The sequence below is a fragment of the Ictidomys tridecemlineatus genome, chromosome 1 (assembly GCF_052094955.1).
Source record: "Ictidomys tridecemlineatus isolate mIctTri1 chromosome 1, mIctTri1.hap1, whole genome shotgun sequence".
NCBI lineage: Eukaryota > Metazoa > Chordata > Mammalia > Rodentia > Sciuridae > Ictidomys > Ictidomys tridecemlineatus.
The window spans coordinates 262082233-262109502 of record NC_135477.1 but is presented as its reverse complement, the minus strand read 5'-3'; the positions used below and the strand labels follow the sequence as shown (position 1 = coordinate 262109502).

Genomic DNA, 27270 nt, shown 5'->3' with positions numbered 1-27270 from the left:
AGGTGTGGGACCTGCCACAAAGCCACCAGGTGGGGTCAGACACCTTCAGGAACAGGCCCATGTGGCTTCTGTTTGCCGGCTTGACCAGTCCCTGAGGCACAGCAACTGACCACACAGGTACTGTCACAGCTCTGGGCCAGAAGCCTAAGGGGTCTCCTCCGCCCAAACCAGGGCACTGGCCAGGCCATGCCAACACACTGGGTCAGCCTCCTTTTCCCCTCCCAGGAACCCTTGTGATGACAGGGCCACCAGCTCAGGACAACCTCCTTGGTTAAGGTCAGCTGCTGAGACCCTTTATCCCACACTCCGCTCTGGAGAATGGACACTGAGGTTCTTTATTCTGCCCACCACAAGCTCTGGGGGGATCTGAAGCCCACCAAGCTTTGCAATCCCCACCCACCCCAGTTCTAGTGTCCCTCATAGGGGAGCACCCAGAGCCCTGCAGGGAGCCAGCACCTAGGGTGACAGCAGGCGAGGCAGGGCAGCAAGCCCTGGCCTGGCAGTCCCCTGGTTGGCTGCCTGGTCGGTCCTCCAGCTCCTCTTATTCCTTCTCCATTCTGAACCTCGCTGGCTCCACAAACAGGTCTATAGGATGCATGAGAGACAGCTTCCACCAAGGCTGGACCTGAGGAGGCCGAATGGTACCTCTCCCCTTAGAGCTGTTAGCCTCACTTGGCCCTGCGATTGGCGCTTTGTGCTTGTGGTGCTGGGATGCAGCCCAGGGCCCTGGCACGTGAAGCACAGCTCAGCCACTGCGCTGCAGCCCCACCCCCACCCATGGTCCTAAGGAGCTCAGCCACTGACCTGCACCCCCACCCCCACCCATGGTCCTAAGGAGCTCACCACTGAGCTGCAGCCCCACCCCCACTCCCACCTATGGTCCTAAGGAGCTCAGCCACTGACCTGCTCCCCCACCCATGGTCCTAAGGAGCTCACCACTGAGCTGCAGCCCCACTCCCACTCCCACCCATGGTCCTAAGGAGCTCAGCCACTGCTGAGGGCCATTACCAAGTAGGAATGACGCATCGAAATTTCCTTGCCAAGCGTACCCCATGCTGCTTAGAGGACATTCGATGGGACATTGCATGCATGCTTTAATGAGGTGACCTTGCTCAAGGACCAAGGCAGATCCGGGTTTAGAGCTGATCAGGTTTGAGGAAGTAACCGGCTCCTTGAGTTTAAGGCGTTGCCAGTTTAAGATAATGGGTTTTAGGGAAGTTGGAAGTTGAAGATTATTGCTGGGATTAGGGTGTTCCTGCTGCTTGTTCCCGTTGAGTTCTCCTGAGATTAAAATGGGATTTGGAGATAGCCTCGTGGAGTAGGTGAATTGTGCGGGTAGACGGGAGAATGCATTTGCCCCTGGACCTGTGTGGAGGCGGTGTGAGAGCGGGAATAAAGAATTGCTGTTTGAATCTACAAAGCTGTGTGGTGGCTCGTGATTCTGGTGCCAAGCCGAGACCTTGTTAAGCCACTGACCTGCTCCCCCACCCATGGTCCTAAGGAGCTCAGCCACTGACCTGCACCCCCACCCCCACCCATGGTCCTAAGGAGCTCACCACTGAGCTGCAGCCCCACCCTCAGTCCTAGAGAATCATGGATGCAAGTGATTCTGAGCAAACCTGAACCAACATCCCTAGAAACAATGCTGCTGTGTAGGTCAACAGCTGGCCTGCCGTGAACGCTGGGCCCAACTGCTCAGACCTGCTTGTGGTGGCAGTGGTAACAGGCCAGCTCCCTGCTGCCAAACCCCACAGGGCTCAAGGCATCACACGGAAGCCCCTTCGCGGTTACACGTCCTGCGGTCCCATTGGGGACGTCCTGGAACCCTGGGGCTGCTCAAGCTTCCTGAGGCCACCTGGCCCTCCACAGGAAGCCTGGCTCCCACGGTGCGGCTGCTCCTCCCACAGTGCCCTCTGCAGCTGCCCCACCTGTTCCCTGACCCTCCCTTCAGCTTCCTGGAAGGGCCTCCTTCCAGCTCCCTTGAGCCAGCACCTGCCCCAGGGTCTGCCATGTTGGCCTGGGGGGACCCTGCTCCAGGGAATCCCACCCGTGCCTGCTACGGTATGCAGTGGCATCACGACACACATGAGACTGTAAGACTCAAAGATCCAGGGGGTGTTCTCTACAGCAAGCATGGGCACACCTGTGGGGACCCCACCCAGGAACAGTCTGGCTGGGCAGGACACCTTGTCCCCTGAGTCTCCACTCCAGCCAGGGTGTGCAGGTGGAGCCAGACACTCAGGCCCCAGGGGACAAGAGAGGTGTGGGCAGTGTGGTGAGGCACTCGGGGGCCTCTGCTCTGGGAGAAGCTCATCAGGAGTGGACCTTGGCTGTGGCCAGGGTGATGGAGATGCTCCAGGGGGGGTGTGGCCAGCGAGGAGCAGGAGCACCAGGGCCCCAGGACAGCCCCAGGTTCCCAGCACAGTGGGCCAGGGCAGCTCTGCTCAACCACTGGACATCCGACTGCCCACACTGGGCCCCACCTGCCGCCTCTGGGAGGTCAGAGGCCCAAGGAGCCCCCAGTCATCAGAGGGTCTCAGCGGGTGGGCTCTGCTTCCTAGAGCACACCAGGGAGGGGCCGACCGTCACAGAAAGCAGGCCCAGGGTCAGAGCCCACCTGCCACATGGACATGGGGCTCCCGGGAGCACTGCAGCCTCAGGTGGGCTGGCCTCTCCAGTGACACAATCCAGGTGTGGGCTGCCGGAGCCCACACTGCCCAGGCAGTGAGGAGGCAGGGTCAGTCCAGGATGGTCTGGAAGTCTGTGGTCAGGGCTGGGTCGGCTGCGGCCTTGAGGGCCGCCAAGGTGGCCTCAGGGAGCTTCTGACACAGCTGTGTCTGGGCTGCAGAAAAAAGAGGGACAGAACTCAGACCCCATCCAGAAGAGTCAGAGCGCCCTCCAGCCCAGCCCTAGGACAGGAGGCACATCTAAGCTGAGCCCTGCCCAGCACCAGGGCAGGAGCCTCCACCCAAGGTCAGCGGCCCTACGTCTGGGCCAGGCAAAAGGCCCAGAGTGGCTGAGAGGGAGCCACGCCAGGGCAGGAGGGGGCCGTTTGCGACCACCTGAGCTGAGGACCTCTCTGAGGCCCGGGAGCAGGGAGGGCGGTGGTCTCTGAGGACAGGGCCTCACTCCTCCCACACCTACCTGTTCTGAGCGGCCCCAGGAGACACTTGTAGGTGGCACGGTGACAAGCCAGCTTGACCAGGAAGGCTTGGTGGCAGAGCCACTGTGCTGCTTCCAAGGGAAAGGGGCCGGCAGCGCCCCTGGCCCCCAGCGACGCCCCTGGGGGAGCAAGGGGAGGCCGACAGCTGTGGTGGAGCCCCAGCCCACACCCCCCTCGGGCAGCCCGGCCCAGGCGTGCGCTCCCAGCCCTGCACCTGAGTTCCTGGCTCTCAGGATGGAGTAGCAGCAGGAAGCCGTGTCAGAGACGATACGCAGGAAGAACCGGGGGTTCTTCCGAACCTGCTGGCTGAACGGGAGCTGAAGCACACACGCGTGGAACCTGCGGGGAGGAGGGCAGGCCTGGGGGATCAGCTGCATGCACACCGTGTGCAGCTGGTGTGAATGCCCATCTGTGCACGAGTGTGATGAACACTTCGGCGTAGCCACGTGGGCACAAGTTTTCCTGCTTGAGTTGTCACACAGTCCCCTGCTGGGTGCCTGCTGTGCAACAAATGACTTGGTGTCAGGGTCAAGGAGTGAGGCCCCACCCTGGTGGAGACGCTGTCCATTTCAAAGGCCCAGCAACCATCCCCGGGACTGGACGCCACTGTCCCCTCCAGGCTCTGAAGGCAGCCCTGGCTTCTGTGCTGAGACTGTTTCTTCCTCTCCTCTCCCTAGTCTCAGGGACAAGTGACCCTTCCTCCCCACACAGGCCCAGGTATCCAGTCACCCGAGCTACAGTCCTCGAGCACACGCCCACCCCAAGAACATCAGCCTCTGGGAATGGCCCAGAATATCCAACAAATCTCCCAAATTAGCAAGCCCATTCTGACCCCGCCTCCGGGTTAGTGCACCTGGAGCGCAGCCTGGAGTCACCTCTAAAACCCTGTTCCCCGATGGGGCAGAGCAGCCTCTGAACAGGGGCCCCATCTCCTTGGCCAGCAAAGCCACACGACTTTGTCCTTTTTCTCAAAACTCTGTCCTCGTGACTAAATTGGCACTGGGGACAAGGACTGAGCTTTCGGTGACATCAACACCCACCCATCCTCAGTTCTCAGGACCTGCCACAGGCAGGGAGGTTCCAGAAGCTCTGGAGCCTGAGCGCCAGACGGCGTCCTCTGCCACACCCTCCTGGGGTGCAGGCTGGCAATGCTCATTGGCTGCGAGCTCCGTGCCTGCCCCTGGGTCCCCAAATCCACAGTGTCTGAGGCCTTTGCATGCTGGGTACCTTCCACCAACACTCTCCTGCCCAGCTCAGTGGACGCCAGGCTGTGTGGGCCTGCAAATGTCCAGCAATGGTGGAAGTACGTCCATGACTGGAGAGAACCTGAGGCCGTGCAGGGTGGCTCCTGCTGCAGATCCACTTACCCCCTGGGTTCCCACAGCCCCACCAGAGCAGAGCCCCTGCTGCCCCTGCAGGACAAGCACCGAGTGGGCACTGCCAGCCCTGCGCCTTCGCTGGTGGCAGCGTGGACCCACGACCCACCTGTGGGCCTGCAGCAGGAAGATCTTGTAAATGTTCACGCACACCGTCCGGAGGCTGTTCACCTGGAGTCGCCGAGACCAGGACAGTCAGCAAGGGCCCTGGACGGCCACCCTCTACTCCATCCCCATCAGACAGAGTGGGCGGGGGGCACTGGGGCGAGAAGCCCCCCCCCAGTTAAGTCCAGCCAGGCCCTCCCAGGGTCACTGTGAAGGGACAAGCAGGGGCAGGAGCACCTGGCGGGACATGCAGCACTCGACATGCACATGTGCATACATGCTGCTCTCACACACGCACACGTGCTCCTCACGTGCTCGTGTACAGTCCCATACACACCTGCACATGGGTACACATGTATACATAAGGAGAAATGCAGACGTGTATTCACATGCACACACTTGCACAGACGTGCACTCATACATGCACACAACACTTGCACACACAGAACTACAGGACTGGCCACCCGTAAAGGCCTGGTGCTGGGGCTCTGGGCGTGTGCCCCGCTCACCTGCAGGTCCAGAAAGAGGCCGTGGCACTTCAGCCGCAAGACGGCTAGGAGCTTGCGACGCAGGTTCCGCCCCACCCTGGAGCCGCGATGGAAGGTGAGACTGGCCCTGACCGAGGTCTGAGCATAGCTGTGACATAAAGGGGTGTCAGGTGTGTGTTCCCCCAACAGCTGCTGTGACCCAGAGCCCTGCCCTCCTCCCCCAGCCCTGCCACATCTCGCCTGAGGCACAGCTGCCCGGCACGAGGACCCAGATGGGCTGGGCACAGAGCACGCAGCAGGCTCTGAGAACCCGCTGGCTCATGGCTCATGCCACTCGAACCAGGCCCTGCCCGGCCTGCTCCTGCCAGGACCTGGCCCACAGCACGACTGTACCCCAGCCTGGGATCACCCCAGATGGCCACTCGTCAGCGACATGACCGACAGAGCTCACCAGCAGCCGCCCCTGCACAGGCGTGGCTCCTGCCTGTGTGGCACAGCCCTCTGCCTGAAGCCCCGGCAGAGACCGACAGCCCGGTGACAGCGCCTGCCAGTGGTGTCCAACTGACACTCTCGCCAGGCACAGCCCCGGGATGGGATGTGCGCAGGACACAGGTGGACGTGCGCAGGACACAGGAAGAGTGCCTCCTGCCCCTGGCCGTCTGTGCGTGACACACAGTTTGCACGCCAGGATGTGTCTGCTGACACCGGCTTCCTTCTGGACTCTGATGCTGGAAGCGGTCTTCCACATCACCAGGTGTCGCCCGAGGCCAGTGGCAGAACGAGGCTTCTTTCTGGGGCCCACAGTCCCTCCCAAGCCATTGACAGATTGATGGGTGACCTGTCCTGGCAAGGCACGGCACCTCAGCATTCAGAAACGGCCGAGAGGCCACCTGAGTCTCTGGCCATCTCCTCCGCCCAGACCTGCAGGTGGACGGGAAAATGCCCCAACCTCCCAGCTGCTCCCAACACGGCCTCTTCCAGTTCGCCCCAGGGCTGGCGTCTGGGCTGTGAGGACTGGACAGAGCGAGGGCTGGGGGCCGGGTGGTGACCAAGGGTGTGCCGTGTCACCCTTCCTCATGGGCCAAGTGAGCAAGGGACGGCAGCACAGGCAGAGGCTGGTCAGGGAGGACGTGAGGGCACTGCGCTCTCGGCTTCCCTGGGGACGCCCTGCTGCGCTCCCTTGGGGTCAGCTCACTCCTGCGTCCATGCTTCTCACGTTGGCCACCCTGTACCTGCGCCTTTCAGTGTACGGTGCAAGGTGCAGGTGGAAGTCACTCTCTCCCTCCAGTCAGCTCTCCAGAAAGAGAAAACCACCGTCTCACCAAAGAGCTCTACTGAAGGCGGAGCTCGGCTCTGGACCGCGAGGCCAGGGCGGCCTGAACCGCCAGGGCAGGAACAGTCGCACCGCCCTCCACTGCAACCTGGGGATTTCTGCATCTTCACTCCCAAGAGCTGGCCCAGATGTCGGTCCCTGTGTGTCCTGAGTCACGGCGTCTGTGTGGGCCGAGGCTGCACCGTGAGCTCTGGTGAGACGGCACCGTGTCTGCAGACACCCACCAGGCGAGAGCCCTGCTGACCCAAGCCCAGTCACCTGGAACTCCTGGCAACCAGAAGGCCAGGGGTGGGCTGAAGCCTGTGTCCCCCTAGACACTCGTGTGCAGCCGGACCTCAGGCTGGTTCAGGCTGGGCACACACTGGTGCCCTGAATCTACAGGGTCCTTCTGCCAAACTGCCCAGTGAACAGCTCCTGTGCCCAGTGCTTGTGCACCCATGGGAAGATGCACCTCTGTCCACCCCTGGGTTGAAGGGCACCAGCTTCTAACATCTTGGTCCCCAGATTCCTGTCCTGCCAACAGGACTGGACCGGCCCTCAGTGCCGCCTGCTCTGACGGGCTAACTCCTCACCTGCCAGGGCCACTCACCTGGAGTAGTCACAGAACACCTCCAGGGTCTGCGAGTCCAGCAGCAGGCCGCACCAGGGGAACAGGCAGTGAGCGGGCAGCTGCAGTGGGGCAGCGCCGCTGGGGGCCTCGCTCTCCACAGGGAAGTTCACCACTGTCTTCTGCAGGTTTATCTGGCAGCCATACTCGGGGACGCCCTGGACCAGGGCCCTGAGCCAGAGGGCAGCGTTAGCCACAGGATGGGGCTGCTGCTCCCTGAGCCCCAGGCGTCCTGGGGCCGGCGAGAGCCAGCCTGGTCCAAGGTGTCCCCACCCTCCGGCTCCAGTCCTGGGTCCTGGGCGGGACAGGGCCCCAGGACCCTCTGCCGGGGCTCATCTCACACACCCACAGGGCCAGGCCTCCGTGGAGCCTCCCCCTACTGAGTGGCCTGTCCTGGGAGGGGGAGCCCACCCTGCCATCCTGTCTCCCAGTAGGACCTGCTGTCCACCCAGGTTTCCCTCCCTGACCAGGGCCCCGGGGCAGAGCCATCTTCCCAAACCACACCAGGGAAACAGTGTCCCCCTGCCCCTGGTGGCCACTGCTTGTACGGCTCCCGAGTGCTGTGAACCTGCAGGGTCCTCTGACCTAACTTAGTGAACTGGACATCTGGGGCCCTTTGGCTCAAGGACACTGCTGGACAGCGCTAGCCCTGGCAGCGCCGAGGGCCAACTCAGGCTGGACGGCGCGCAGCGTGGACCCACCACAGCCCAGCGGCAGCCCCTGCCTCCCGCAAGCCTTCCCCAGGGGTCCATCTCCTCACTCAAGCTCCCCTTCATGGGCCCAGAGACCAGCCGCAGGCGAGGCCGCCGTGGGGACTCACAGTGGCAGCCCGATTCCAACAGGAGCCACGAGACTCAGCTTCAAGGCCAACCCTGGGATGTGCCCATGGCCCTGGTCTGCCCACAAAAACAAACTGAAATGGCACACTGTGCCCATTCACGTGTAACCAGGGACTGTCAGCGGAAAAGACCCTTCCCCAAGCCCTGGCCTCAGATGGCCACTGCGCTAAGTCCACACTCTGGCCTCTTCCTCGCCGTCTGGTCAGGATGCAAGCCCAGGGCCTCCCACTCAGGGCGGGAATGCAGCCTGGGCTCACGGCACACTCGGGAGGTGGCAGTCCCCTGCAGGTGGCTCTGGGCGTGCCAGGTGCCACCTCCTGCCGCATCTGAGGCTTTCTGAGTACCATCAGTTTGCTGTGTGCGCGACTCATGAGGCTCGGCGCCGCCCGGGAGCCAAGCTCTTGGGGCCTGCCTGCATTCCCAACTGGCTACACAGCCAGGCGCCGGTCAGCGGTGTCCATGGGACGTCATCAGGCCCCGGGATAACCCAGGCTCCAGGCACACAAACCCTCCTGGATTAAACGAATCACATCAGCCAGTGGGACCACGTGGGGACCCACCTGAGGAAGGCTCTGGCCTGGGCCAGGTGAGGCGTGACCAGCAGGAAGTCGTCCACCAGTCGCAGAAGCACCCTGAAACGAAGGGACACGCAGGGCCTGACCCACACGCCCCAGGGAGTCGTAGCCACCGTTTCAAACGTGCATCCACACGGATGAGAAGCAGCTTCCTCCTAACAAGCGGCCTCTGCAATGACCTGCTGGAGCAGGCACATGCCACAGCCCAGGTCCATGGGATCCACGCTGGACAGGGACGAGCCTGGCCTTCCACCAGGCACAGCCCGATTCTCAGTCCCTGGAGCCTGGTGGGCCCTGGGCCTGGAGGGCAGTTCTCAGCCACCAGGGAGAGCTGTGAGCCCCAGCTCAGGGTCCCCCAGGCCGCAGTGGAGGCCCCGCAGTGTGCCGTCAGCGGGACCTACATTCAGATCTGTCTTCTCCAAACCTGGAGTCGGGACCCTGGCCGTGAGTCGCAGAGAGCACAGGTGAGGCCCCTGCCACCTCCCCACGCCTCCCTGGAGGCGCTGCTGCTTTCCTGGAGTCACCTGTCCACCAGAGCCCTGGGGGTCGACTTGCCCGGGACACCTCGACCCTCAGGAGTGCCACACCAGTGTCTCTGGACCAGTCCCCAGTGCTGCTGGGGCAAAGCTGGACACAGCCACGGTCCAAGGCTCTGCCACCCAGGTGGGAAGTGCTTGGGGAACGAGCTCCCTGGCTCAGCCAGCCCCAGCCCCGCCAGCCCCAGCCCCAAGGCCCCGGGGACCACCAATGGACGGGAGGGTCCTGGGGCCCGACTGCCCCTTGCTGAGCTGCTGAGGCACCCTGAGCACCTGTTGCCCATCACAGACTGGACTCGCCAGCTCTCTAGGCTGTGTGCAGCCTCTGTGGTGACGTCATGTGAAGCTCAGGGCAGGACCTGTCTGGTTCTCTAAGACCAGGCGACTGTGAGGTCCAGTGAGTACCAAGTGAGAAGAGAGGCCTGTGCCCAGAGGAGAGCCATACCCGTCCTGCTGCACCCCGGCAAACAGCTTGTTCTCCATGTCCCCGTAGCACAGGCTGCAGAGCAGGGTGGACAGCACGGAGCCCTGGGGGATCCCCCGGCATTGCACGTAGCACCTGGGGGACGCAGGGTGGAGGCAGATGGGCCAAGGCCGGCTTCATGCTCAGATCCAGCACACACACATGCCACCCGTGCACGCAGACGCGACACACACATGTGCACAGATAAACCACATGCAGACATGCCTACACCATGCACACAGGAACATGGCTACACACACGCTGCACACATAGACACACAGACTTACACACGTACCACACCCATGTGCCCCACCCGCACCATGGTGTTGGCCCCTTGGCCTGCACACCCCGTGAAGTGCCAGTTTGCGAGGTCCTATGCCACTCGCGGTGGTTCCCATCTTTCGCTGTGGACTGGGATGGCAGTGCCAGTGCCCTCTGACTCACTGTGACTTTTGTTAACTGTAAGAACTATGTTCAGGCAGCCACAGCTGAGAGCGATCTGCAGGGGTTACTTCTTGGGTGCCAGGGACTGAGCCCAGGGCCCGCCCATGCTAAGCAAGCGCTCCACCACCGAGCTTCCGCCTGACTCTTGAACCAAAGGGACCGCTCATCTGGGACCCCTCTCCAAGAACAGTGTGTCCACCCTGGACACACACCGCACTCTGTGTGGTGGCCACAGCCAGCCTTCTCTCACGAGTGCAGCCAAACAAGGGCGCAGGGTGCATGGGTTCTGTTGCAGGGCAGGAGACCCTTGGGGAGGCCTGTGAGCAGGGTGGGCCAGCTGGGCGGGGCTCTGAGTCCACTGAAGAGGTGGCCCTGGGCCACTGCTGGGAAACGGCAGGTGGCTCCTGCTAGACAGGCCACCTGAGCACAGGCACCAGGCCGATTCCAGGGGCTGCTGCAGACCAGGGCCAGTGCTCAGCCAGCCGCCGGCCTCCCATGTGCTGCCTGGTAAGGACATGGGCAAGCTCTCCACACCTGTCCAAATGTCACATGCAGGGCTGGGGCTCGGTCGCAGAGCACTTGCCTAGCAGGTGCGGGGCTCTGGGTTCCATTCTCAGTACCACATATAAATGAACGAATAAGATAAAGGTCCGTCAACAGCTGAAATATATATATGTATGTACTAGAAAACAATCCAGCATGCTACACACTCGCAATTTGTGCTTTCCCCAGAAGCACACTCCACGTTTCTTTCTTTTTCTTTTTAGTTGTAGATGGACACAATACCTTTGTTTTTTATTTTTATGTGGTGCCGGGGATTGAACCCAGTGCCTCACGCATGCTAGGCAAACGCTCTACCACTGAACCCCAACTCCAGCCCTCCATACTCTACATTTCTAATTACCTCGTAACCAATGCTGCAAGCACTCACAGTAAGATAAGTGGCAGCACTGATCCTTACATGATAAATACTGTGCTCCTCACTAAAAACATCCAGAACATGTGCCCAGCGTGGGAATGACACGGCCTGACCGCGGACCACCCATGTGTGCCCTGGATTTTGCTCTACCTGCCACTTCTGTGCCTGGCTCTCCCACGGCTGTCTGGGGCCAGTCCTGCTCCTGCCACCAGCTCAGGCCCCCAGGAGGAGCCGAGTACCTCAACCCCCGCTCCCCAGAGAGGAGCGCCAAGCTGCAGAGGCCAGCCTGCTCCTCCGCCATGGGAGACACGAGGCCAGGGAGCTCTGCTGGAGGCACTAAAAGCAGCGGAGGTTTGGTGCTCTGCCCTCGCCAGACACGGGGCTCACGAACCCCAGGCCCAAGGCCCAAGTGCACAGCCGGGCCCACCTGAACAGGCTGGTCCACCCACGGGTGCAGCTCCTGGACGCATGAAGACTGCAGGGTGGGCGGCCGGCTGCACTCACCTGCCGCCGATCCTCACCACACTGCTGCGTACAAACCTCAGGAAGAAGTCAAACAGGTTGGTGCTGGTCTCGTTCAGAGAGCAGCTCTGGAAAACAAGCAGACAGGAGCGGGTGACGGCCGTCAGAATGCACCTGTGGCTGGGGCAGGAACGGGGCTCCTACCGGGGTCAGGTTTTCATGAAGTTGGGCTGGGCCAGGGCCAGGGCCAGGGCCCATCTGCAGCTAGGACAGAATCTGCCACAGGCTGCTGGTGTCTGCAGACTTTGCTGGACAGTGAGTGTCGCCTGTTTTGGCCCCTGAGACACTGGACCTGACCCATATGACTCCCGGAGAGCCAAGGAAACTCACCCAGGGGCCTCAGAGTGGGTGCCACTGTCCCCTAAGACTAAGGAAGCACTAGAAGATTCTGTAAAGAGCAAAGAACTACACGAGCCAATCCTGTACTATTGGAGGCCTGGGGGTCTCAGCCCAAGACAAAGGGTCAAGCCAAGGTGGGTGGGTCACAGGTCAAACCCTGACTGTCCTCCAAAGAAAGGGGCTTCTCCCTATGGCCTTGAGGTCAAAGCTGAGGGGGCACACACTTCTGCCAAGTCTCAGATACAGCAACTGAGAACAGGGAAGCCTGGCCAGGTGGGAAGAGGACACGTGGCCCAAGACAGAGGCCCAGGCCTGGCATGGCCAGCGAAGAGGGGACTCTGCAGCTGTGCCTAGTAGCCGTGGCCTCGTCCCCACCATAGGGCAAGCCGAGTGGCCCCACCCAGTGCTGGAAACCCACACAGATGCCCACCAGGCTCAGGGACCTGCTCAATGACGACGGCGTCCCTCAGCGCAATCCTGTCCTGCAGGTGCTCCACGAACTGGCGCATGTAGGGCTGCAGGTCCGAGAGGGTGGAGACCTGGGACGGGGAGGGGGGGTGTGAGGGGAGCATGTAGGGGTGCAGGTCACAGAGGGTGGGGACCTGGGACGGGGGGGGCGTGAGGGGAGCATGTAGGGGTGCAGGTCACAGAGGGTGGGGACCTGGGACGGGGGGGGGCGTGAGGGGAGCATGTAGGGGTGCAGGTCCCAGAGGGTGGGGACCTGGGACAGGGGGGGCGTGAGGGGAGCATGTAGGGGTGCAGGTCACAGAGGGTGAGGACCTGGGACGGGGGGGGTGTGAGGGGAGCATGTAGGGCTGCAGGTCCCAGAGGGTGGGGACCTGGGATGGGGGAGTACATGAGGGGCCAGCGTTGGATGCTGCCAAGCCAAGGCCCCAGGACCAGGCCTGATACCAAGAGAGCTGGGTGTCCACCACGAGGCTTCTGTCTTGTGGGGAGGGAGGGAAGGCACAGGGCGGGAGCTGCAGAAATAGCGGGGCCACGCTGCAGCCAGCCTCAGGCCACCCCCCCACCCGACCACCATCCACCACCAAGGCCCAAGAAGCGCCCGACGTCTCCGGGGGGTGGAGAGACCACAGCACACGGAAGGGCCTAGAGGAGCAGGAGGGCATGGCTCCGTCTCCTGTCTGCACACCCTCTTGCTTCTCATCTCAGTGGCCACCAAGACCCATGTCCTCAGGCAGGACGTCCTCAGGCAGGAACACAGAGCCCCTGATGCCCCACAGGATGTTCAGCCAGGAGGAGTCCGGACGCGAGCCGCGGCCTTGGACCACAGCGCCCCCAGGAGGTCACAGCAGTGGCTGCAGTCAGAGCCACCTAGAGAGGTGCCCACCTCGAGATCCTCACGCTGCCCCATCCAACAGCAGCTGAGCCACCTACAGGTTATCGTCAAGAAGGGGAGAGAGATGGGCTGGGGATATGGCTCAAGCGGTAATACGCGCGGCTGGCATGTGCAGGGCGCTGGGTTTGATCCTCGGCACCACATAAAAATAAATATTAAAAAAAAATTCTCTCTCTTTAAAACAAACAAAAAAAAGAAGGAGAGAGATGACAACCAATGGACAAGTGGTGCCACGGAGCTCCTGGAGGGCAGCCACAGCCTCAGGCTCTCGGCCAAAGTCCACACACGCCCAGGAAGCAGAAGGCAAGCAGCGGAGGGAGCGGAGCGCTCTGGAACAACCCAGCAAAAGACGCCCCCTGCAAAGGGGCAGAACCGGAGCTGGCGAGGCCAGCAGGAAAGGCGGGAGGCCAGCAGGAAAGGCGGGAGGCCAGCAGGAAAGGCGGGAGGCCAGCAGGAAAGGCGGGAGGCGAGGGTGCCACTCCTGCAGGGCCCGAGGCAGCGCCCGAGCCAGTGCCCACTGCACTCACTCCCAGAAGGCCCTGCTCCACAGCAGGCACAGGATGAGGAGGGACGGGCAACAGTGGACCCAGAGGGAGAGGCCCAACACTAGGTGCTGTGGTGACTGTGCCTCTGCGTCTTTTCTCATGCTGTGACGAGAGTGAAGAGTTGAGAATGGCTGCCCCAACCACGCACAAAAATCAGCACACGAGACCCAGGTACAGAAGAGGGTGGAAACAGCAGCTGCCCAGAACATAGGCACAGTCTCTGCAGAACAGTCTCAGCCACGAAGGGGACTTTGTGAGAACTAAGAGCCACCCGCCAACATCCCCCTGGAGGTGACAATGGGAGGCACACACCTGGGGGAGTGGCTCCCAGAATGCACTGCAGAGCAAGGGCCGGCCCCAGCAGAAGCAGAGCAGGGCTGGCAGGTGCCCCGTGCAGAAGACCCCCCCAGCCGGCCGGACAGGGAGCTCGGTTCCAGCACCAGGACACACTGGACGTGACCCTCATGACAGCTCTGCACGCCTGCAGCAGCAGCACGTGGCCATCAGGAAACTCATGGCAACATCAGTACGACTGGACGATGCGCCAGCACTCTCTCCTCCGGAACTCACCCACCCAGAAAGCTCTGTCCAGCCAAGCACCACAGGGCATCCACAGCAGTGCTGCCCACAACAGTCCAGCGAGAACCACCCAGACGCCCACCCGCCGCAGAAGGGATGCTCCCAAGCAACGTGTGCCCAGACTGCTGCCCACACAAAGATGCAGCTTGCTTGGCCAGTCTCAGGCACACCGGGAGCTAGAGGCCAGGTGGCCGGAACCACTTTCAGACAGAGCCCACGTGACAGGTCATCACTGTGGTGCCTTGGGCTCCCAGGCACGGTGACACGAAGTCCCCCCACACGGGGTCCAGGAGTGTGCCCAGAAGACTGGCCAACACTTGCCTGTCTTGTCTCAACGGCAGAGCAAGGGAAGCAGCGTGCGCCTCTCCAAGCCCAGTCCCCGATCTGTGCAGGCCCGCCAGTGGCGGGAGGAAAGGACCCTGGATGTCCATCACCAAATCTACTGTGAGCCTGAGGCAGAGGCAGAGATGCTCCAGGCAAGGGCAGCCCCACTTCGCACCCAGAGGGGGGAGGCAGTGCCCTGCGTGCTCTGGCCGCAGACACGTGCCACGGACGTGCACCAGCTCACCCACAGCACAGCAAGCACACCAGATACCGGTGCCAACAGGCCTGGGTGCTGAGCGTGCTCAGCCAGGGACACCCGCAGCGGCCTTACATGTGTCCTGAAAGACTTTCGGACGCGCCCGTGGGCGGCTCGCTGCACCACGGCGTAGCGGCGGACGCAGTACGTGTTCTCCGGGGGCCTGATGATGCTGGCGATCACCTCCACGAGGCGGTCCTGGGGGATGGTGTCGTACGCCCCAGTCACATCTGCCTGCAGGATGCACACGAGCCCTCACAGCCTCAGCTCCACAGGCCCAGGGGCCCCTGCAGGCCCTGCCCAGAGCCTGGGCCCAAACCACCCACAGCCCCCCTGCAGGGAGCGGGCACAGGAAGGCTGGAGACACACCATGACCACCCAACCCTGGTCAGAGGCCCAGCTAGGTTCAGGAGAGAGGCCAGCCTGCATCCTCTAAGCCCCTCCACCCCAGGGAGGCCAGCCTGTGTTCCCTAAGACCCACCACCCCAGGGGGGCCAGCCTATGTTCCCTAAGACCCTCCACCCCAGGGGGGCCAGCCTGTGTTCCCTAAGACCCACCACCCCAGGGGGGCCAGCCTGTGTTCCCTAAGACCCTCCACCCCAGGGGGGCCAGCCTGTGTTCCCTAAGACCCACCACCCCAGGGGGGCCAGCCTGTGTTCCCTAAGACCCTCCACCCCAGGGGGGCCAGCCTGTGTCCTCTAAGACCCTCCACCCCAGGGGGGCCAGCCTGTGTCTTCTAAGCTCCTCCACCCCAGGGGGGCCAGCCTGCGTCCTCTAAGACCCTCCACCCCAGGGGGGCCAGCCTGCGTCCTCTAAGACCCTCCACCCCAGGGGGGCCAGCCTGCGACCTCTAAGACCCTCCACCCCAGGGGGGCCAGCCTGTGTCCTCTAAGACCCTCCACCCCAGGGGGGCCAGCCTGTGACCTCTAAGACCCTCCACCCCAGGGAGGGCCAGCCTGTGACCTCTAAGACCCTCCACCCCAGGGGGGCCAGCCTGTGTCCTCTAAGACCCTCCACCCCAGGGAGGGCCAGCCTGTGTCCTCTAAGCCCCTCCACCCCAGGGGGGCCAGCCTGCGTCCTCTAAGACCCTCCACCCCAGGGGGGCCAGCCTGTGTCCTCTAAGACCCTCCACCCCAGGGGGGCCAGCCTGTGTCCTCTAAGACCCTCCACCCCAGGGAGGGCCAGCCTGTGACCTCTAAGACCCTCCACCCCAGGGGGGCCAGCCTGTGTCTTCTAAGAACCTCCACCCCAGGGAGGGCAGCCTGTGTCCTCTAAGACCCTCCACCCCAGGGGGGCCAGCCTGCGTCCTGTAAGACCCTCCACCCCAGGGAGGGCCAGCCTGTGTCCTCTAAGACCCTCCACCCCAGGGGGGCCAGCCTGCGTCCTCTAAGACCCTCCACCCCAGGGGGGCCAGCCTGCGTCCTCTAAGCCCCTCCACCCTAGGGGGGGGCCAGCCTGTGTCTTCTAAGACCCTCCACCCCAGGGGGGCCAGCCTGTGACCTCTAAGACCCTCCACCCCAGGGGGGCCAGCCTGTGTCCTCTAAGACCCTCCACCCCAGGGGGGCCAGCCTGCGTCCTCTAAGACCCTCCACCCCAGGGAGGCCAGCCTGCGTCCTCTAAGACCCTCCACCCCAGGGAGGCCAGCCTGCGTCCTCTAAGACCCTCCACCCCAGGGGGGCCAGCCTGTGACCTCTAAGACCCTCCACCCCAGGGGGGCCAGCCTGCGTCCTCTAAGACCCTCCACCCCAGGGAGGCCAGCCTGCATCCTGTAAGACCCTCCACCCCAGGGAGGGCCAGCCTGCGTCCTCTAAGACCCTCCACCCCAGGGGGGCCAGCCTGTGTTCCCTAAGACCCTCCACCCCAGGGGGGCCGGCCTGTGTCCTCTAAGACCCTCCACCCCAGGGAGGGCAGCCTGCGTCCTCTAAGACCCTCCACCCCAGGGAGGGCAGCCTGCGTCCTCTAAGACCCTCCACCCCAGGGGGGCCAGCCTGTGACCTCTAAGACCCTCCACCCCAGGGGGGCCAGCCTGTGTCCTCTAAGACCCTCCACCCCAGGGAGGCCAGCCTGCATCCTGTAAGACCCTCCACCCCAGGGAGGGCCAGCCTGCGTCCTCTAAGACCCTCCACCCCAGGGGGGCCGGCCTGTGTTCCCTAAGACCCTCCACCCCAGGGGGGCCGGCCTGTGTCCTCTAAGACCCTCCACCCCAGGGGGGCCAGCCTGTGTCCTCTAAGACCCTCCACCCCAGGGGGGCCAGCCTGCGTCCCCTAAGACCCTCCACCCCAGGGGGGCCAGCCTGCGTCCCCTAAGACCCTCCACCCCAGGGAGGGCCAGCCTGCGTCCTCTAAGACCCTCCACCCCAGGGGGGCCAGCCTGCGTCCTCTAAGACCCTCCACCCCAGGGGGGCCAGCCTGCGTCCTCTAAGACCCTCCACCCCAGGGAGGGCCAGCCTGTGTCCTCTAAGACCCTCCACCCCAGGTGGGCCAGCCTGCGTCCTCTAAGACCCTCCACCCCAGGGAGGGCCAGCCTGTGTCCTCTAAGACCCTCCACCCCAGGTGGGCCAGCCTGCGTCCTCTAAGACCCTCCACCCCAGGGGGGCCAGCCTGCGTCCCCTAAGACCCTCCACCCCAGGGAGGGCCAGCCTGTGTCCTCTAAGACCCTCCACCCCAGGTGGGCCAGCCTGCATTCCCCAAGACCCCAGACTGAGGACCCCAGGGAGCCAGCCTGCACCTTTGGGCCACAGGACTCATGGACACACACAGGGCTCCCAAGCCCGGGGCTCTGAGCCAGGTTCAGCTCCTTCTCTGAAGAGGAACCGACATCTGGTGGGATGCTCCTAAGAGTGGGACCCAGGACTTGGGGTGCTGAGTCCAGGGAGCTCACACAGGCGCAAAGCTCTGTCCCGAGTTGGTGTCCCCAGGAGAAGGCACTCGGGTTCCCATCTCCCAAGAGAATCAGAGGACACACGCCTAGGGCCCAGTTATCGGGGTGAGGTAGGCGACCACTCCCCACAATGAGCTGGGCTGACGGGGTGGATCTGAAGGACAGTGGGTGTGGAGGGCGGGGCAGGTGCCCACCTTGACAAAGTACAGCCGGGGCGCCGGGTCCTGAGCCCGCACACGCAGCACGAAGGCCCTCCAGACCCTGTAGATGTCGTCCATGCCCAGCACAGAGGCCCCCAGGAGGCCAGGTCGCTGGGCCCGCTCATAATTGAGCACGCTGAACAGGGTCTTCATGTGCAGAGTGAATTGCTGGGCCTGGGACACAGAGGGCATGGTGTCGGGAGGGCACAGGGTCCAGCCCTCTGTGAGGGGCTAAGGCAGAGTGGGGATCTCAGGACCCAGGGGCATCCGAGCAGCTGCCACCTGGCCCACCCCACCTACCACAGCAACGGGTACACGACCCACCACGCACTGGAGGGCCGCCAGAGCTGCGGTCAGGCCTGGACCATCGTCACCCACACAGACCAAACCAGTTCCCGAGCCACAAAGTGACGGGAGGCCAGGAGCCACAGGTCAGGGAGGTCAGGGGGCACAGGGTCAGGGGAGGGGAGGCAGGAGCCGCAGGGTCAGGAGCTGTGGGGAGGGCCTCTGTCCTGGGGTCTGGCTGGCTGTCCCTCCTGCTCCCCACACGGGAAGCACAGCGCTGGTGCCCACGAGAGGAGTCCACGGGCACCTAGAGAGCCCAAGTGTCTCGTGCCCTGAGCAGCTGCCCAGAGGCCCTCGAGCCGGTGTCCCATCCGCCCGGACCTGCCCACACTGACTTCCTAGACCTGGGAACGATGGCCCTTGTCCACCTCACTCTGCCCTCTGTGGCTCACCACACACTGGGGCCCTCGTCTAAGTTCGCACTGACCAGGGGCTTGGCGAGGCGACGCGACCCAGGGTTACCTTCTTCTCCCTGCGGAGCGGTCTGGTACCCACGACGCAGTCCATGCTCACGATGGGCCGCAGCCCGTTGGGCTTAGGGACGAAGCGGAGTCTGGACGTGGGCAAGGCGGGCCGGGTGCCCTGGTGCTGCCTGACCTCGGCTTCCGACAGCTGCCGCAGCTGCACGCGCTCCAGGAGTTGCCTGCGACAGAGCCTCTTGGAGCCACAGGACCCCACACAGCAGGTGCGCTGCCAGGACACTCGACGCCCGGCTCACGCTGCAGGGCTGTGCAGGGCCATGGCGACCACGCTGACCACAGACCCCTCGAGAGAGGTGCTTGACCCCAGCCCCATAGTCAGCCCAAGATGTTCAAACACAGCCAACATCCAGCACCACCTCGCTGCCCCCAGCTGGCCAAGCATCTCTGCAGCCTGCTGCTGCTCCCTACTGACACCCCGGGCTGGGCGTGGGTGCCAAGGGTCCCATGGGTCTGAGCACACAGATGTGCTCAGCAGCCCTGACGCGGGTGCTAATAGTGCCCACCACTATGGTGGCCTCGGAAGAGCCAACAACACAGTCGGGGGCCCTGCAGCCCCCATCCCTCACCCTGCACAGGCAGCTCTGCCTGCTGCAGCCCTGAGAACCTGGATGGGAAATGGAGCCGACACAGAGTCCAGATGCTCAGAGGCCAAGCCAGCCAGCAGTCCCCCAAGGAGCCCCTCCCAGACACTTCCCAAGGGGTGGGCAGGGAGCAGCAGTGTGCCTTAGAGAGTCCGACCTGCAGGCAGCAGTCTGTCGATGCTCTCCCGCCCACCACTCTTCTCCGCAGCAGGGTGGCTATGATGGTTGGACCCAGGCAGCTGGTGCGTAGTCCAGGGCCCCACGGGCCAGGACAATGGGGCCCCACCCAGACCACAGGACTCTGTGAGTGGACAAGCTGCAGGTGCCTCACACAAGCTGGGATCAGCACCTCCGCTCATGCCGACATCGACAAACAGAGCACGGACGATACCTGAGCCCCACGCTCTGCAGCCTGTGCCAGGTGCTCTGGCGGTAGAAGAGGAGCCTGTTCTTCTGGAACGTGGTCTCTGTGACATAGAAGAAGGACCTCAGCAGCCCCACCACATAGGTGTCCACCAGCCAGAACAGGAACTTGGCCAGGATCTCTGCCCTCAGACGGTGCTCTGCTGCAGGCACACAGTGGGTACCTGCAACAAGAGAGCTGCTGAACCCCACTCCGTCCCCACAACCCACAGCTGCACCCCAGACCCACATGGCAGCCACAGTCCACCAGAAATGGCACCCATCCCGTGATGCCCACGGATGGCACTGAGAGGACACACTGGGCTCGGGTAGACGTGCTCTCTGCTCCCTGGGCGTGGCTGCTGGAGAGCTTAAAGCCACACCTGTGGCTCAGGCAGCTTCCTCCTGTGTGTGTGAGCAGAGCGGAGAAGGCATGTGCTCTCTGTCCCCACACTGGTCCACACGATTCCAAACCCGTCACTGGGAAGCAAGATCCAGAACCCTGAGGTGGGTTTGCAGGCTGCACAGCCAAGCTACCACCAGCCAAGGGACTCCGAACCCAGGCTCCAACACACACAGTGAGCCCGGGGCGCCCTGGGCCCTCTGCGTTCTATTCTGTGCATGTGAGAAGCAGCCACAGGCATCTTCAGAGGCCAGACAGAGCCGGGCTGACCACCAACAGTGGACAGGAAAGGCACTGCAGAGCAGCAGCAGGAACCCAGAAGGCAGGCCGGGACAAGACGGCACGGGACAAAGAGGAGGAGAGCAGTGGGTCCCTGGCAAAGCAGCCGGCCTGGGGACAGAGAGGAGGGGAGCAGTGGGTCCCTGGCAAAGCAGCCCAGGCAGAGCACTTGGCGGGTGGGGGTCAGGCTGAACCCGCCAAGGCCCTTCCTGATGGGAGTCGGGATAAACTCTGCATCCTGAGGATCCACACCACCAGGAAAGGCACCAACAGCCCGGAGGATGGTGAGGAACCAGGACCACCGCACACGAAAGAAAGTGAAAGGCAGAAAAGCCCATTCGAGCGTCCCCAGGAGCCAGCCCAGGGTCTTGATCTATCACCCGAGCAGCCATCTTATCTGTTAACGGCCACCTCGGAAGTTCCACTCTCCTGGGCTTCCTCGTACCCACCCCCACCCCACCAGTGACCCACCCCAGGGCACCCTAACCCCAGCCAATCCCACGCTCTCCCACCCGCCTGGCTCTGATGAAGCACCCCCAGCCTGTCCCACAGGGCCATAGCTCACACCCCAAGCCCTACCCACAAAAGCTGAGCCCCGGACATCTCGGGGCCTCTCTCCTACAGGGGGGTGGACTTTATTGTCAGCTCTGACAAGCGAACCCTCGGGTGGACCTCTGCCTGTTCTCCGCCCTTCACCACCACCCCCACCATCCCCTCCCCGTGGTCTCTCGCTTTCTCACTTTCTTTCACCAACAAACACAACAGGCTGTCCAGCTGTCCAGTTAAGTGACAACTGTCAGAAGGGACAGGAAATAAACCCACCTCCCTGCTACTGAAGAGACGGACCCAGTGACTAGAATCTGAAAAGGTGAAGATGAAGACTAGTGAGATCCAGGCCCACGGCGAGCTCAAAGCCAGCTCAGCCACGGCAAGGCGCTACGCAGCTCAGCCAGGCTCTTCTCCAAATAAAACACCTAAGAAAGGCGGGGTGTGGCTCCGTGGCCAAGTGCCCCTGAGTCCAACCCCCAGCACTGCCCCAAAAGTAAGATACCTAGTGGAGGAGAAAGGACCCAGGCAGCCCGGGGCTGGGTTGTGGCTCAGCGTGGAGTGCTTGCCTGGCACAGGTGGGGCACTGGGGGTTGGATCCTCAGCACCAGGTGAAAACAAGAAAACAAAATAAAGATAGCGCAGCTGCGCCGGAGAACGGGAAAGAGACAGCAGGGAGAGAACTCCTCACGTCACTGTCCTGCAATGACACCTCACCAGAGACCACACCCGAACACGGCCTGCAGACTCCAGGGCAAGAGGACGCAGCACAGCCACCCTGGAGCGAGACCGCGGTGCCCCCAGGCCTTCCGGCCTCCGCAGCCCCCACGCAGCGGTCAGCAAGACCACACAGGGCACAGAGACGACCACGCTCACTGCCCAGCCTCTGGGTGCCAAAACACCAACCTCAGACCACGGCTGTCACACAGACCAGCTGGAAATGACGAAAGGCCCTTCCAGATCTCCTGGGGTCGGTCTGAGGTGTCCCCCAGAAGCTCCTGGGTGGGACGGCACAGAGAGTTCAGGGGGAAGCCATCAGGTTGAGAGGCGTCGCCTCGTCAGTGTCGATCCCGACAGGGACCCACTGGGAGGCAACTGCAGCAGGCAAGCGTGGCTGCGGGAGTGGGTCCCTGGGCGCGGGCCTGTCGTTCTGTCCCTGGTGAGCGCAGCTCAGTCTCTCTGCTTCCTGGTGCCATGTCCTGAGCTGCGCTCCTCCTCCACACCCTTCCACCATGTGTCCTGCCTCCCCTCGGAGCTGACCGTCTGTGGACCGTGACCTCAGAGACAGTGAGCACCAAATACACTTTTCCTCCTCTGAAATCGTTCCGGTCACAGCAGTGAGAAGGCTGATTAAAACAGACCCCATTCATTTGGAAAATGAAAAATATGCCTAAATAGCTCACTGGTCAAAGAAATCATAGAAGTGAGAAAATACCCCCCAAAACGGTTGCACCTAAATGACTCCACATCAAAAAACAGGCACAGCTAAGGCGTACTCGGAGGGAAACACAGTGAAGAACCCCCTAAGAAGTTAGAAAAGTAACAAGGGCCCCTAAAAGAAGCAGGAGGAAGACCCAAACACCAGGGAGAAACCAAACTCAAAACAAAGCCCCAACAGAGGACCAGCTAGGTTCTGTGGAAAACTGGGAAAGGGACCATGCAGCCGGCCAAAGACGGAGGGCAGGCAGGGCTCCGCCTGGGCGAGACGTAGCACAGGCCCAGATCAAGGGGCAAGGGTGGCCCCATCCAAGGGGCCAGAGCAGGGGCGGCTTGGGAGAGATCTGGACAAGTGGAGGCCAAGGCGCCTCACTCCCAGCAGGCCACAGGAAACCCTCTGGGCAGGTCTCCAGCCATAATGGGCAGCGGACACGCACATCCCTGCAGTCTGGCCTTCAGGGCTGCAGAAAACACAGCCTGGGAGGGCAGAGGGTTCCAGGGGGCAGCCAGGGAAGTGGACAGGCAGGCCTGGAGGACCAAGGTGATGGAGGCCTGAACAACGGGCAGAGAGGAGGGCTTGGGTGGTCTTCTTCCTGGTCTCTGTCCCCCACCCTGCCCTGCCCCAGCATACACACCATTACAAGGTGTGTATGCCGGGCTGGGGTTGTGGCTCAGAGGGAGAGCGCTGGCCTAGCACATGTGAGGCTCACATATAAATAAGTAAAACGAACATCTATTGACAACTACATGCCTGCTGGGTGTGGTGGCACAGGCCTGTAATCCAGTATCTCAGGAGGCTGAGGCAGGAGGATCACAAATTCAAAGCCAGCCTTAACAATGGCGAGGCACTAAGCAACTCAGTGAGACCCTGTCTCTAAATAAAATACAAAATAGGGCCGGAGATGTGGCTCAGTAACCCAGTGCCCCCGAGTTCAATCCCTGGTACCCTCCAAAAAACACAAAAAACCTACGCACCTGCACACCGGTGACCTGGACACCTTCTCCCATCCCTGCTGCTATCAGGTAGGGCACCATTCTCAGGGATGAGCTCTGAGGTCAAGAGAGGATTCAGTATAACCTGCCTCGCAAGAAAGCTATGACCTCCAGGACCCTCCCCTGTTGCCAGAACCCACGGCCACGCACACCTGCCCTGTCTGTTCACTGTGCCATCCCCAGTGCCCCAGTGAAAGTGGACAGGAGTCTCTTAGGTCCCTGACAACTGGAGAGAGGGCACTCAGAGGCAGAGATCAGCTGGAGCTCCCTGACAGCCACAGGTCAAGAAACCTGTCACCTGCTTGGGGACCCAGGGCCCCTGCCTTCAACCGGGCCACTCCCCTAAGCCCTACTGCACGTGCTGCAGGGCTGGCCAGTGCTGGCCGGGAGGGCGGCCCCTCCTCACCTGGGCTCCTGCGCAGCCAAGCACAGCCCCGCACCTTCATCTTCCACGCCAGCTCCCGCAGTGACAGCCTGGCGTGCTTTCCCAGAGAGATGAACCTCTTCACGTTCCTCAAGAAGCGGCGCTGGTTGTGCCTGGAGCCCCAGAGGCCGGCGGGGACCAGCCTGCTGAGACAGGCCCGTAGGAACGCATATACCTGCCAGGGGCTGCTGTGCTGGTCCAGCAGCTCAGCCAGGTGGCCCGGGTCTGCAGACCCCCCAGGAGCCCCAGCTGGCCTCCCTGAGGCACAGGCACGGGCCACCTGGGTGGCCGCAGCCTGAAGTGGACAGTGCATCCTCAGAAGAGCAAGGTAAGGGCACTGTGCATGGTTGGCCAGCAGTTCCCGGAACAGGGGTCGCATCTGCCCGTAGCGTGGGGACAGGCGGTGTGTCCTGCCAGGCACACCCAGCTGGAGGGGCACTGGTCCTAGAAAGATGGTCTCCACAAGCCTCTGGGCCCCACTCAGGCTGGGCCGCAGGGAGCTGAGAGGGAAGGAGGGGTGCAGCTGCTCCCTGCCCCGAGAATAGGAATAGAGGAAGCACTTGACCTCCACCTGTGGTTGGGGCTGTGGCGGCCACAGTGTGGATGGACGGGAGGAGTGCTGGGTTCTGGACTTAGCTTCCAATGATGCGGCTTCAGCTGCGGCTGGGCGGGGTGTCACCCCACAGGGTTTTCCAGGAGTTGGCCCACAGGCCTGCTCCAGGCCCAGGCTGCACCTCCGCTTCTTGGCCAAAGGCGGACTTCTGCCTGCGTTGTCTAGGTGCCGCTTTGCACCTCGGGCTGGCCAGCCCAGGGCCTTCTGGCTGCTGCTGTTCTGGACTGGGCCTGTGGATCGGTGGCCTGTCCGGCCTGCGTGCCCTGTGGGCCAGCGGGTCCGGGGCACTGTGGGCTGGGCCTTGTCGGTAGCGGAGAGTTCATAGAGAGGCGGCCCACACACCTGGTAGGCACAATTGGGAGCCACCAGCAGGTAGAGAGCGCAGCGGGCCAGCAGATGGACCAGCACGTCGTCGCCCAGGCGATGGAGGAGCATCCCCCAGGCGCCACTGCCGCGCAGAGTCTCCGTCACCGTATTAGGCAAATAGCTTCGAACGCTGGTCGTGAAGGCCATAGGTGGCCCGCCACGGGCCCCGTCCAGCAGCGCGAAGCCAAAGGCCAGCACATTCCTCACACCGCGCTCGCAGAGCCGCTGTACGACCCTGGCCACCAACTCCTTCAAGCAGGACACCTGCAGGGGAGAAGGTCCTGAGTCGCTGAGGACGGAGGCGTCCGCGAGTCGCGCTGCCCTGAGTCCCGCCTCTTCCCCCGTCCCCACCCTCCCGGATCCCCAGGGCGTCCCACCTGGCGGAAGGAGGGGGCAGCGGGAGGCGGCTGCGCGTCCCAGGGCACACACACCAGGCACTGGGCCACGAGAGCGCAGAAGGCCGCCGGGTCTCCTCGCCGCACGAGCCGCCGGCCCTCGGGCCCCAGGCGGCGCGCGAAGGCCGCCAGCGGCAGCACCTCGCGGTAGTGTCTGCGCAGCAAGGCGCGCACCGCCCGGCACCGGGGCGCGAGCGGCATCGCCCCGGAGGTTGTGGCCGGCCCCCACGTGCGGGAAACCGTGCGCGCGCGCCGCTGGGAAAGACCGGGCGGGGGCGGGCCCGCACGGAGGAAGGGGCGGGGTCCGCACGGAGGAGGCGGGTTGAAAGAGGAAGGGGCGGAGCCTTGCCTTTCCCCCCGCCGAGCCCCGCGGTGGTCTGTCGCTTGTGCGCCCCACATGCGTGTGCCCACCGCCGCACCCTGCCCAGGCGCAAGTGCGGCTGCAAGGGTAGCACAGGGCCAGCAGTGGGAGAGGCGATACCTGTGGTGCCAAGGTACAGGTGCTTCTGCGCCCCTATTTGTCTCAGATGGGCCATGACCCCAGATGGGCTGCCCTGGAGTCCGGACAGGAGGGGTGCGGAAGGAGCCAGGCAGCGTGCCCCAAGCGAAGGGGACTGTCCGCTCTGTCTCGCTGAAGGGTGTAGACACGGCCCTTCAGGGGTTTCAGAGGGACCCAGGACGCAGGCTGGTCCTGGGGCACCCGTGTTGCTTGCCAGAGCTCCTGGCAGATGGCAGTTCCTCCTCTTAGACTCCTCCTCAACTCCAGCCGGAATTCGTCTTTGCAGGTTTTCAGGATTCTGTTGTGGTCCTGACTGTAAGCACGCACCCCAAATCAGTCCCTTGTTACCATCCACTACCAAGGGAGGGGGCAGATGCAGCCTGCCTTCCTGCCCGAGCTCCCTCACCTGGGTCCCTGCCGCTGGACCCATCCCATGCACACGGGAGGATGCTAGAGCCGCAGGCCAAGGGACTTGGCTCTTGCCTGGGACAGCCCAGAAAGAGCCAGAAGACCCGACTGCGGCCCAGGAGCCTGGGACAGCCCAGAAAGAGCCAGAAGACCCGACTGCGGCCCAGAAGTCCTGCCGCCCTCGCGCTTTGCTCAGGGGAGTCGCTTGGGGCCACCACACCCTCGCCTTGCCAGTGCTGGGGGCTGTCAAGTTTGAATCGCTGGGAATTGGGGAAACCTGCGGGCCTCTGGGGCTTTGTGGAGACCCGCTGTACCTGACTTTGGAAACGCCAAAACGCTAACAAATGTAACCTTTCTCTCCTCGAGACACCTGGCGGGGAGATGGCTTCTATTCGTGTTCGTGACATTTGAACAGCCTTGTGCCCTCCCTGGAGGGCAGGCTCTTCATATTTATCCTCTGCTCTCCGGATTACACGTTGCTGCTCTAGAAATCCCAGACTGGGGGCTTTACATACTTTTAAGGGTTGTTTGAGAATTGCTCAGTTCTCCTACCAGGGAATTTGGGATTTGTTTGAGAAATTCTTCCCAACAACGAAATTACTCTGGTTCACCAGGGAAACCAGCATAGAAAACATAATTAATTTCAAAATATGAATAAAACAGGTCTGGGGATGTAGCTCAGCATAGAACCCTTGCCTAGCATGGAAGAAGCCCTGGGTTTGAGCCCCAGCATTACCAAGAAAAAAGAATTGAAGACCCTGAGGCAGAAAAGTACACTGGCTTGATGGCTGCCAAGTCTTGAAAGTCAGCTTGCAATGGCAGCGAGTGCCTGGAATCCTTTGTCTAGACTGTGGAGAGTTCATCTGCCTCTCCAGGCAGGGAGGGTCTGAAATTGTCACATTGTAACACATGAGAAGTGTTCAGAAAGGGAACTGTTGGCTAAAACAACACAAGGATGGGGAGCAGTTCATGGTGGCCAGTCCCAGACTTCCCAGGAACACTAGATGAACGATAAAGTGTGGCTTCCTGGCAAATGACAGGGACCGACTGTGCCTTCCACAGCCACCCAGGGTGGCCCCAGGTGCTGCTGCCTTGAGAGGGTGTCAGTCACATGCATAGCAGATCATGACAGGCTCCTCTTGGGGAGAGGGTTGGCCAGCCACTCAGGGACTTCAGCCTGGGGCCCCCAGATATGGGGAGGGGACATTCATGGGATCCACTGATTCCAGGTTGCTCAAAGAAAC

The 27270-nt window shown here is 62.6% G+C and overlaps 1 protein-coding gene across 5 annotated transcripts; it reads right to left on the bottom strand.

Annotated features, from left to right (window-relative positions):
- Positions 1 to 855: 855 nt before the first annotated feature.
- Positions 856 to 25400, bottom strand: Tert (telomerase reverse transcriptase). 5 transcript variants are annotated; one of them, XR_013424607.1, is made up of 18 exons: positions 25102 to 25398; positions 23728 to 24988; positions 23304 to 23378; positions 19653 to 19848; positions 18661 to 18841; positions 17848 to 18027; positions 14849 to 15007; positions 12153 to 12248; positions 11353 to 11438; positions 9468 to 9581; positions 8472 to 8543; positions 7055 to 7243; positions 5154 to 5280; positions 4649 to 4710; positions 3378 to 3502; positions 3145 to 3282; positions 2618 to 2842; positions 856 to 1365 (listed from the first exon to the last, which is right to left on the bottom strand). XR_013424607.1 is itself a non-coding variant. In XM_040271942.2 (17 exons), exons 1-17 carry the CDS (start codon positions 25318 to 25320, stop codon positions 2739 to 2741), a joined length of 3384 nt encoding a protein of 1127 aa, XP_040127876.2. In that variant the 5' UTR covers positions 25321 to 25398; the 3' UTR covers positions 2095 to 2738. The 5 variants fall into 5 exon arrangements, 4 of the variants coding, with proteins under 4 accessions (XP_040127876.2, XP_005340805.2, XP_040127879.2 ...); XM_040271942.2 differs by lacking the exon at positions 856 to 1365 and having other exon boundaries at positions 2095 to 2842; XM_005340748.4 differs by lacking the exons at positions 856 to 1365; positions 23304 to 23378 and having other exon boundaries at positions 2095 to 2842.
- Between the last annotated feature and the right edge of the window lie 1870 nt (positions 25401 to 27270).